Source organism: Calonectris borealis, chromosome 2 (assembly GCF_964195595.1).
Source record: "Calonectris borealis chromosome 2, bCalBor7.hap1.2, whole genome shotgun sequence".
NCBI lineage: Eukaryota > Metazoa > Chordata > Aves > Procellariiformes > Procellariidae > Calonectris > Calonectris borealis.
In genome coordinates, this window is record NC_134313.1 from 78,955,656 (window position 1) to 78,967,866 (window position 12,211).

At 36.7% G+C, this 12,211-nt stretch overlaps 1 protein-coding gene across 1 annotated transcript in view; it reads right to left on the minus strand.

The window, feature by feature from the left end:
- The window catches only part of ABCA13 (ATP binding cassette subfamily A member 13), a 210,761-nt gene that overhangs the window by 127,426 nt on the left and 71,124 nt on the right, over window positions 1–12,211 (minus strand). Inside the window, exons 19-22 of the mRNA XM_075142413.1 lie at window positions 10,402–10,579; window positions 8,015–8,154; window positions 1,676–1,789; window positions 500–590 (exon numbers count right to left, since the gene is read on the minus strand). Coding sequence (XP_074998514.1) covers window positions 500–590; window positions 1,676–1,789; window positions 8,015–8,154; window positions 10,402–10,579 — 523 coding nt within the window. The remainder of the gene's footprint in view (window positions 1–499; window positions 591–1,675; window positions 1,790–8,014; window positions 8,155–10,401; window positions 10,580–12,211) is intronic.

Sequence of the window (12,211 nt, forward strand, 5' to 3'; positions counted from 1 at the left end):
AGGCTTTTTCGATGTTCAAGGAGACCACACGCAACTAATTCTCAATAAAAGGAGAAAAAAAATTTAGACAGCTTTTGATTAAACACACTGTACCCAATCTCATTTTCTATTTATTTCCATTTAAAGTATATAGATTTCCTTCAAAATTTACTACAAAAATTCACTACTACCTAATGGAACTGTGGCTACAGGTATTACTTCTCCCTTCCCTCCTTTTAAGTATAGCTCCTATGTTTATAACTCTCCCATGACAGTTTGCCACTTCTAATTTGTTACCAGATTTTTCAAGTCTTTCAATATTTTGAAATGCAAATTATCCAGTCACTCAGAAGAAAAAAGACAATTAGAAATATTTAAGACTAACTCAACAGGACTATTTAAAGTCTGGTACTTTAGTATCATTTAAGTAAGTAAAACGTTCAATTTCAACTGAACGTAGTTCTAAGTTCAAGTTAAAGTCTAATAAGGGTAATCAGTACATGCACTTTTATGTACATACCATATACTTGCATTTTTTTAAAGAGTTTTTCCATGTCAATATCCAAATTACTTTCTATAAAGTGCTTTATGAAATTGCTTTGCAGTGCTTCCTAAAATGAAAAGTGTTAGATGTTACATCAGGTTTACCTTCCTTAAAGAAATATAAAATATACATATGTATTCATGTTCAATTCTATTACCAAGATTTCCTGCATAACACCGGAGAAGTCACTTAGCCTCTCCACGTCTTCTATTTTCCCCTCTTAACAGGTTAACTCCACACATTTCAAATAAGCAGCAGACAACTGCTATACATCACTGTCCTCCTTTACTGCAAATATTTTAACTGTGAGTCCATTCTAATGTCCTTGCAAGTCTGCTGGGACAGAAACCCATTTTCTTTTCCTACAAGACTTTTGGGCCATTATATTATTAGCACTGGCAGTAGTAAAATAAATATCTTCAAAAAACTGACATTTGGGAATTCCTCTTAGATTATTTTAACTTCTTTACCTCATTTGCCAAGTTCTAAGGGGGAAAAAATTATTAGCTCTACAAGACCATCCTCGGATCTGCAAGTCTAATGCATGTTTACTAGCATCATTCCTTAATTGAACTTAAAAGTAACAGTTCAATTGATATATATGGGCCATGACAGGATTCTGCTTATTTTCCCACAGTGTAACAGCCATGCATTTTTTCACAAGTCAAACATGGCAAAACTAAATTTTATTGCAGAAAAAAAAAGGACACAAATATGTAGAATGGGAAAAATCCCAGTAACAAAAACGGTCTCTTTTTTTAGTCAATATTTCCCACATCAGTTTTTTTATCAGTTGCACACATTGTTGGAAAAGGCAAATGATAAACAAGCAAGTTCCAGAAAATATTTTATTACCTACAATCTTACATTTGTTTTAAGTGTATAAATCTTGCAGGTGTACCTATTTGTTTTATTTCCCCTATTGCCTTGTAATACTGGACATAGTGAGGCAAGGTAGCTTTTAAGTATTTTCACCTCAGAAGTTTCTCGGTATCACACTGTAGGCTCATAACCTAAAGATAATCTGCCTCTTTTTTTAGCTCTTTTTAAACCTGAAGCCAGATAGATGGGCAATTTTACACGTATAGAAATTCTGTCTAGATCAGATAGCAAATAATTGGAAAATAGGAAGCTCTCCCACAGGTCACCAACCTGCAGTCGTGAGATCGTGAGGACATTCCCACTGGTTTTAAAAACCTCAGACATCCTAAGCCATGTCTCAGAATAAGTCTTCAAGTTCTCCACAAAACCAAAAGTGAAATTAGCCTGGGAAAAAGAATACAAGGAGACAAATGAAGTAAAAACTGTGCATAGCAAATCTTAAGAAACAAGAAAAACTGGCATGCTTCAGATCTTCTGCAACTCCTTTCCATTTCACTTTGATAATCAGCAGTAAAGATTTTCTACTTAAGAAATGAAAAGTATTTGTTGCAGTCTCTGAATATCAAGCAAATCAAAGAAAAGTCTTCCTGCAGCATGTATGTTTCCTATCTGAAGTATCACAAATGCGTCTTTATTTTATAATGTCTCTTTCATACAGAGTATCATAGAAGTGCTTCAGAAAGACAGAAAAAAAAATAGTTAGGACATATACAAAAAAAAGCCTTTGCAGACCTTGTGGGTCTTTTATTCAAACTACTTTGACTGAGTACACAATAAAAGTGAAAGCTGGAAGCATGTTCTGGACAATAAATTCAACTGACCAATCAATCTATTTCAAAATACTCTTGCAGCGGTAGACTTGAGTATAGCAAAATATTCTCCGTCCCAGTCAAACATAAGCTACAATTTCTCTCTTAGCCACTAGTAAACAACCATCAATTTTTTTCCAGCCTGTTTTAAACAGATCACAAGTGTACTCAAGATTAGAAAATATTGCAGTATCTTTTTGCTTAAATTGGTGTTATCAGTCACAGAAGTGCATTTAAGAACAATCCAGCATTGTTATTATGGTAGAGATCGTGACATTTCCCAGCAAAGAGTGTCTGCAATGAGTTGTAAACTCCGTCTGGGACCACACTTTTTGCAATAATTCCTATTGAAAGTACACAATTTTTGCCACAGTATTTTAAGTGTCTTTTGCAAACTCCCACACCAAGCACAACATGGGAAAAAACTTCGTGGTGGTTCTTTCTTCCCGTTTGTATCACAGAAGACCCCAACGAGACCCTTGCAGATAATTTCATTTTCCTGAAAGAATTTATGCATTTAACTTGTATGAGATTACCCATTCCACTTTGAAAGGGAGAGTGATCCTAAATGTTAAACTAAAGTTTGGTGTCAAATCAGCTAAACAAGTTCTTCCATTAACAACCAACACAGAAATCTCATGGACTGAAATCCCAGTCCTGAATATCAGGATCATGTAACCCACTGTCCAGGCATGATGGTGACAAGCTGAGGGAGACCAGAAAGGCTGCAAGGGTAGCAAACAGCCAAAAGGGGAGATTGCTATTTCCCCAGTACAGAGCAAGCACAGGTCGCACTGGAACACAAGGAGATCAAATTTTCAGACATCATTAGAAATTGTTATATCACGCAGCTCTTAGTGCTTCTTGACTTGAATCTGAACAGCGCAAAAGATTATTTTTTTGTTTGCTGAAGTCACTTTCAAAGAGCTATAGCAACCATAATGTGCTTGTTTCAACTTCTTTATACAAACAATAAAAAAAAAATTACTGTAGCAGTATGGATTTTTGGAAAAGATAAACTTTATATAATGTAGAAGCTTATTTGAAAGAAATTAAAACCAGCAAAGGGGTAAGTTGTGTGCGGGAGGTACAGAGACTATTTAAGGTAGCATAAAGGAAACTGAACAAATACATACTGCCTATCCAAAAAAGATTTGAGAAAGACTTGAGAAAGACCATATGCATGCACACACACACACTACACAGCAGGAAGCTATTAGAAAACATCCTTTTAAAAAATTGAAGTTACTTCCAAATAAGAAAATGAGAAAAACTAGGAAAAAAAGGGTTTTGGTTAAAATTTTTTTTGCTTTCTCATTCACCACAGTACGCCTTCGGGAAGTTCCTGTGTCAGAAGCCTTCTACATGGAGAACACATTAGCGAATCTGTCTCAAATTGAAGCAGCAGTAAAAAAAAAAAGGTCATACAATTTAACAAAATGAACAATAAGGACCAGATAACATCCAGCCAAGAATTCTAAGAGCGCTCAAGGATTAAATAGTTGAAGTACTCACTGTAGTGTAATCTCCTGATTAAAATCCCCTTTTTATCAAAGAACTGGAAACTTACAAATGCAATGCTATTCATAAAAAAAGATGCTAGGGGAACCAGGGGACTACAGACTAATAATTCTGAAATTTGTACTACACAAATTTTAATTTTGTAGTAATAATAATAATAATAATAATAATAATACATTAAAAAGTAGTAGTGGAAATAGAGAATAGAAATAAATATAGTTGGGAGATATAAACACAGGATTTCAAAAAAGAAGTTGCATCAGCTGAAGAACAAGCAAATGACGAAGAGGTTGTTGATGCAGAACATCTCACTACATACTAAGAGTTTATATGAGCTCAAAAAGCAAGCGGACAAGTTATAGAAATAAAGTCCTGGAAAGCCTGACATTTAAGTTTTTGGAAGTTGGGACAGTATTTAGGGGGAATATCACTTTACTGACATGTTCTTCTGTTCTTCCCTATATAGCCTTTACTGATTACAGTAGGAATCAGAACCTAGGACAAGACAAATGCCCAATCTTACATGGTCAAGCAACTCCTGTGAGTTTATATGCTAATGATTAGCTGGACTTTGATGTTTAATAGAAATTCTCTTCAAGTTCTCTTCTTCCTAATCAATGAAGATCCATTAAAATAAATATTCTTTATAACACCTAGGCGGGATATTGCCTTTGATTAAAATTAGTCTTCAATATCAACTATGGTCCTGTATGGATTGAATATGTCTAAGCCTCTTCCTGATGTAAGAATAAATAAAAATGGTATTTTGGGCTCATTGAACTGCTTTTATAATGATATCTTTTAACAGGCTGACAAGTCAAGTGTTCTTATGCAAAGCCAGCAGGATTTGTAAGTTTAGAATAAGAACTTACTCAACTCATTTTCAATTTTTCTAATTGTACTAGATGAAAAGGCAGGAAACTGAAATTAATTAATTTGCTAGCCTAGTTTTCTTTCTTTCATTTCTCAATTGTCTTTCTACATTTATTTTTATATGTATATATACCCTGACTGTTCCAATTAGAAAGAAATAGCACAAAGTTGTCCTAATGTGATTGCCTGAATATAAGAACAACTCTGAGAATCTTTTGAAATAAGAAATACTTTCATAAGATCAGCTCATCAGTGGCAAAAAGTTCAGTTGTGAAAGTAAGGATCAAAGACATCACACGTGGTTTTTGAACTCCTGGATGCCGGTTGTCACTGAATTTTTTTGCTCTCAGTCAGCACTGCAGCCTGTATCTGTGATGGTCACTGTTATCTACACATTAGAACTGTTGACTTCTCAATAGGTAAAACCAGCCACCTCACAATTTATCGAAGAATGATCAATTAGACAGTCTTGAAACAAAACAGTTGATGTGAAAAACTTACAGAATATATCTTAGTATACAAACATCAATGCTCTCTTTAGCTTTAATCCTCTACTTTTTTATTCTAGTAAATAGCTGCCATTTGGTCACTTAATCTAAAGGACATTAGAACTTCTGCTCCAATTTCAGTAGGAGATTTGGCTGTGTAAGGGCTACAGGGTCGGTTTTTAATAGCTGTGTTTGAGATACCTGGGATAATATTTTGCATTTGCATTTAAATTTTGTTTCTGTTCAAGCAATAGCTGATAGGCTTCTGTAATAAAATAAATGAAAAAATTGTTGAAGAAACATTGCTACTACTTTCATATTTGCACATAAACAGATACACATCCATAATTGTTTGTTAGTTTTGAGGGAAGGGTGGGGGTGTATTTACACAGATTCCTGAATAAGCTGATGGAACTTTTGTGAGCCTGAGAATACATAAGAGAATGAAACATTGTTCTAAAGGCATCTACCAGAATCTTTGTATTGTTCCAGAGAATTACAAAAAAAGAAAAAAAAAAAAAAGAAACAAACACACAAGCAAACTTCATTCTGAATTGTATTACTCAGTCTTGATTTCACTAAAAGATCTATAGGGGAACACACCATATGTTAGGAGATTTACCTTTCTTACAGATGCTTTTAAGAATGTAGTTTTAGCATATTAATTGGCAAAATAATGTGGAAATGTCTTAAGTGCATTATTCTAAATGTCATTGTAACATAGAATATAATTAGGTATTCAAAATGATTTGGAATATTTATCAATTCTTGCAACTCATTCTTTATAGAATTTCCATCTATAAATACCAAAGGCAGCTTCATTTTTAGCTGACTGAAAATTTAATTATATTCAACTCCAGAGAGATGGCCTGTTGCCCAACTTAAGTTGTTTAACTGCAAAAATGTGAAATCACTGAAACCTTTTTTCCGATTCACAGCAGAAGCTATAAAGTTACTTAGTATCTGCTATCTAGTATGTGCTTTTTGGCTTAATTTGGTAAAAAATCATATATTTGGTAAATAGTTGGTAAAAATCATATGTTTGCAAGTGCAAAATTTGCACAGAACCCTAATGTGTACTTAAAATAAGGCATCATCCTTCCTCTTACAGAAGTGCCTCAAAGCTAGTCACAAATAAACCTGTCATTGTAGATAATCATGTTCAAGACAGAGCATCTACCATACCAAAACTGCAGAGACAGTAAAACTGTTGAATAATATCAAGCCATCAGCATCCACACATATGGCAGCTCAGCTACTACTGGTCATTCATACTGCTAGTGTTAGAAACATAATCAAGAAGGCTTCAGTTAAGCCTTTGACACTGTCTCCCACAGCATTCTCCTAGAGAAGCTGGCGGCTCACGGCTTAGACAGGTGCACTCTTTGCTGGGTAAAAAACTGGCTGGACGGCCAAGCCCAGAGAGTTGTGGTGAATGGAATTAAATCCAGTTGGTGGCCGGTCACAAGCGATGTTCCCCAGGGCTCAGTTTTGGGGCCGGTCTTGTTCAACATCTTTATCAATGATCTGGATGAGGGGATCGAGTGCTCCCTCAGTAAGTTTCCAGATGACACCAAGCTGGGTGGGAGTGTTGATCTGCTCGAGGGTAGGAAGGGTCTGCAGAGGGACCTGGACAGGCTGGATCGATGGGCCGAGGCCAACTGTATGAGGTTCAACAAGGCCAAGTGCCGGGTCCTGCACTTGGGCCACAACAACCCCAGGCAACGCTACAGGCTTGGGGAAGAGTGGCTGGAAAGCTGCCCAGAGGAAAAGGACCTGGGGGTGCTGGTTGACAGCCGGCTGAACATGAGCCGGCAGTGTGCCCAGGTGGCCAAGAAGGCCAACGGCATCCTGGCCTGTATCAGAAATAGTGTGGCCAGCAGGAGTAGGGAGGTGATCGTGCCCCTGTACTCGGCACTGGTGAGGCCGTGAATACTGTGTTCACTTCTGGGCCCCTCACTACAAGAAGGGCATTGAGGTGCTGGAGCGTGTCCAGAGAAGGGCAACGAAGCTGGTGAAGGGCCTGGAGCACAAGTCTTATGAGGAGCGGCTGAGGGAACTGGGGTTGTTTAGTCTGGAGAAGAGGAGGCTGAGGGGAGACCTTATCACGCTCTACAACTACCTGAAAAGAGGTTGTAGCGAGGTGGGTGTTGGTCTCTTCTGCCAAGTAACTAGCGACAGGACAAGAGGAAATGGCCTCAAGTTGCGCCAAGGGAGGTTTAGATTGGATATTAGGAAAAATTTCCTGACCGAAAGAGTGGTCAAGCCTTGGAACAGGCTGCCCGGGGAAGTGGTTGAGTCACCATCCCTGGAGGTATTTAAAAGACGTGTAGATGAGGTGCTTAGGGACATGGTTTAATGGGCATGGTGGTGTTGGGTTGACGGTTGGACTTGATGATCTTAGAGGTCTTTTCCAACTTTAATGATTCTATGATTCTACTGTAGGTTGTTTTTTATTTTAAACACAGCTCAGTGATTCCCTCAGAACAGGCTTTCGTTCCTGGGGTGTCCCTTCCCCACAGCTCCCTATGCTGCCCCATTAGAGTTCCCATCACAAGAAAATGTTGAGGGCAAAAGGTCACTTGGAATACATATATCCTACACCTTGATACAGCATGATTCACACAACACTTCTGCTAGTGTGTTCTTTTTAATCTTTCTATACAAGGTTTAAGGGACTTTGAACAAAATTCTGCTTTTCACACTGAGGTGAAACCGCTGTAACAAGTAGGATAAAAGTTAAGAGAAATATTAAGCTTCAAGTGGGAACAAGGTGAGAACTCAGGGGGCAGGGTGGATCCGGTTTTCTGAAAGGCAATTATCCAATTGCTTCTACCTACCCCGAAAGAAGTGGACCTTTAAAATGAAGTACAAAGACAAATCAATAAACAGAAATAGTGTTTCTTTTGATACATCACCTTCTCCATCACCAGGTCAATCATGTTGATGTTTGAATTGTATAGTATCTTCCCATGTAATAAAGGTTTCAGGAAAGTCCATAGTAAAGCCCCATTAGAAGATTGCAAAATCTCCTGATAAAGCTTCAAGCAAAATGGAGCTGCAAAAACAAAGACAGACTCACATTTAAGACAGTCAACACAGGTGAGGTTGGAATTTTTTTTTTTTTAATTCAAAGAAAAGCTTGATTCTTAATTTAGTATCTGCCACAGCACCGTGCCAAATACCATCCAACTGCCACTAAGAAATCACTACAGGTCCCTGAATAGAAATTGTTTAACCACAGTCTATGATAGTGTTGAGGATGCAGAACTCTAAACGTTAGGCAAGAAAAAAAGAATAAGAATCCAAAGAGCTTCTCACATTTGTGAAAAGCAGCCTGTGAACCCCATCTATCCTAAAAGTTACATTAGTGCATTTTAGAGTGGAGGGACACAGGCAAAACCTCTGCTCACAAAATGAATGCAGAGGGAAGAGTCACCTTAAAAAAAAAAACAGACTCACTCCACACCCTCAGTTGTTCTGTAGCTTTTTATTCCTACTTAAGAAAGAAGTAGAAATACATAAATTCCTTCACAAATACAGACTTTTTTATTTGTATAATTTCATAAGAACCTACCAAAAATACAGGAAAAATATTGTCATGACACTTAACATCTTCATTTGAAATGTGTAATCAACTGACTTTTCCATTCCTTGACCAAAAAACATGTTCCTACATCAGATGGGGCTACTAACGCATTAGGGGGTATGTCCTTCAGAACTAGGATCCAAGGAATAGCTTCCAAGATAATCCCTCTACACTGGCACTCAAGTAAAGGCAATGAGTTCCCTGTGAGAAACATTTAGATTTTTATGCCCAGCTTATATGTTTTGGGTCTTTTTATTATTTATTATGAGTGGATTTAGAAATATCCTATTTCCAGTGCTGTGAGGAAATATTAAATAATGTCATTAAGTCCTCAAGGAACACAAATTATTGTACATAATCGAAAACTAGGCCAAAAACATTTAAACTCCTGCCAAAAGTTAAAGAAACATGTGTCAGAAATGTATCATTACGAACACTCAGTTCTTTGTCCAAATTTTTAGTTTCTTCAAGGAAACAATCATTGTTCAACACAATCATTGCTAAATGACAGCAAAGAATTAAGCTGACCAGTCAGAAACATCAATATGCTAAAGACACAGAAGACTTGTTAATCCGAGTTTGCTGTAATTTTCAGAAAGTCATTGGCAAGTGTTTGGTACACAAAATACATACAAGTTAATCAGTGTGAGAGAGTACAAAACAAGGTTCTGTGGTCTCATATAAATTTTTTTATTTTCATTTTCCATTGCCTCATTTACCAACTTGTAAAATATGGGAAACAGTATTAATTCACTCATGGGAATGCTGGAACTAACTGATGCTTTAAAGATATTTCAAGGTCCTAAGGTAAAGGTCTTACAACACTCCAGAGTTGTGACAATGTTTGGAAAAAAAAAAAAAAATCATCAAGAAACAGATAGTGCTTCTGGCCTAAACGGCTTTGAAAGAAACTAAGTCCCAAACAATCTCGCTAATCACCCATCCTGCTAACTCCATTCTTCAAATAGAAAAGAAAAGCAGAGGTGCCTGCTTACTGCTATCCCACACACAAGTGAAGAAAGCTAGGGCAGAGCTTTGGCTCCTTCCCAAGGGTCCCAGCCAAGCCAGAGTCAGTTTCTGGCTGTAGAAACTGATAGATGATAGACCCATGATTCACAGTCACAGATCCTTCCCTAGTGACACTCTATCACTGTATTCTTCTCTTGCACAGGGCCACTGAGGCACTAACAAGGTTATTAATGATATTAAAATTAATCGAGTCAAATGTATATTGAGGAAAGGGAGCAAAGGTGAAATTATTTAAGAGCTAAGAGATTTTCTGGGCCCTTGATAAAGAGTATAGGAATATCAACTATTAAAAAAAACTTATTTTATGCAGAGGGCTTGCATATTTTACTGCACAATAATACCACAGCTTTGTGTTCAACAGAAGAAAGGCATGCAGCAATAAATTCTTAAACTTGTATCTCAAAGATACCTTTTTAATACCAAGTGCTTTAAAAATTCTAATAAATATGTCTCTAAGATAGGAATATTCTTATTTATTAATTGCAAAGATAGAAAACAACCAGAATCACTTGTGTCTCATCCGCAATTATCTCGTAGCCATAAAACTTTTATTGATCAACCCTTGTGCTCAGGATTACAGTGTCAACTGAGATGTCAGCTAGTACATAAACATTTCCATTTACGAGGGAAAAACTTCTCTAAACTCTGAATGCATATATGCAACTTGTGATTGATAGTTTTTCTTACTTGAGTCTTCAGGAATGCCATATTTTGCCATATTGTCCTCCAAGACTCCCGTGATTCTGGGCATGTCGATGAACAAGTTTGCATTGCTGAAAAATGAAGGTTCTTCTTTACACACTGCCTTGATTACAGACTCCAGGGATCCAACAGCTGAACTTCTGAACTGCCCACCTTGCAAGAACTAGAACAAACAAACAGACATACGGATGAATCAAAGTTGCTTTTAGTAGCTTCAGGGAGTAGTCCTGGTGTTCTCTCAATAATGGCACCCAAGGAGATTGGCAAAATTGGACTGTGGAAACTGCGTACAAGAATGAGGGCCTGCTGTGCTCTTTTCTGTTCTCCTGATCCGCTTTATCATGGGGAAGGGAGGGAAAGGTAATGCAGTTTTAATTGCCAGGATGCTTGATGAAAGACTACATTGAAGACTACATAATGTACTACATTAAACTTTGAAGTTTGAAAAATACTTTGAAAAATACTGTGTATCAGTTAGGCAGAAAAGAAATGAAAATATTAAGAGAACTGGAAACAGATTCATTGATTACAATGTCAGTTTTCACAAAGTCTGCTCTTCGGATAGATTACTCCTGTGTCACAAAGACAACAGAAATAACCAAAACCATTTTGCATATGAATGTTTGCAATGAAAACAGTTGCTAAGAAGAAAAAAAAATTCAAGTACACATGCCCTAAAAGTCTCTTTCAAGTACATCTTTTAATTTGTTAGATGTGCTTCTAGTTTTTGCACATCTTGAGTCATACCGGCATTTATTATTGCCATTTGCTCATGACTAGTGTACATCTAATAAAGAGAGCAATCTGACTGCTTTTATAGCTTAAGCAACATCGTTCACCACATTAAAAAACAAACAAACAAACAAACAAACACCAACAAAACCAACCAACAAACAAAACAGCCGCCTCTGTGCAGCTTCATTTTTCAGATAACATGCTCAATTGTAACTGGTATCTCATGGAAGGTTGTACCGGTGTGCAGTTCCAGGAGAGGATACAACTGCAAGGCAATGTGCTGCTAGAGTATAACTGAAGGATGCATTGGCCCGCCTGATACTCATTACTGTTGCGATGTTTGCCCAGAAAAACATAACTAGACTATCAGATATAATTTGAAGACTGCACAACTGGCAAATAGAAAAAAGACTGTGATATGTCAACCAAACACATCTGACACTGAAATAAATTAGCATTTTATCATTGGAATTTTTTTTTTTAAACAGAAGAGTCAATTTTCAAAGTGGTACAGCACTTTACATAAAGAATAAATCACAGACAGTTTAGAGATTGTGCTGTTAGAAACAGTTTATCCTGATCAATGCATTTACTGAAGTGCCAGGTGCTTCTTTAGTAATCCTGGAAGAATACTGGAAGTGTTACTTAAAACTCAGTGTTGGCTGCTCCCAAAATCTGACTTTTTGCATACGGTTTCAGCATACAGCATAGTAAATAAATAATATCCAGATTTCATAATACCATCATCTACAATGAATGATTGAATTCACTTGAATGAATCTGCTGGCATGGACTTTACTGGAGGAATAAACTTTATTTATGCACAAAGCTAAATAAAAATGGTTTTGAATCCTTATTAGTGACTATTTGCACTAGAAGAATAAATGAGGTTTATTTCAGTCAAAGAGCACAAACTTGCTAATTAATTCCAGTTCCAATCAAAATAACTTGAAATTCAAATAATGAATATTTATGTGGTAAGCTGCCACCAACAGACTGAATCTACTTACTGTCTTTCAACTAAATATCCACTGATTCAAGAAGATATGTTTCCTAAAAT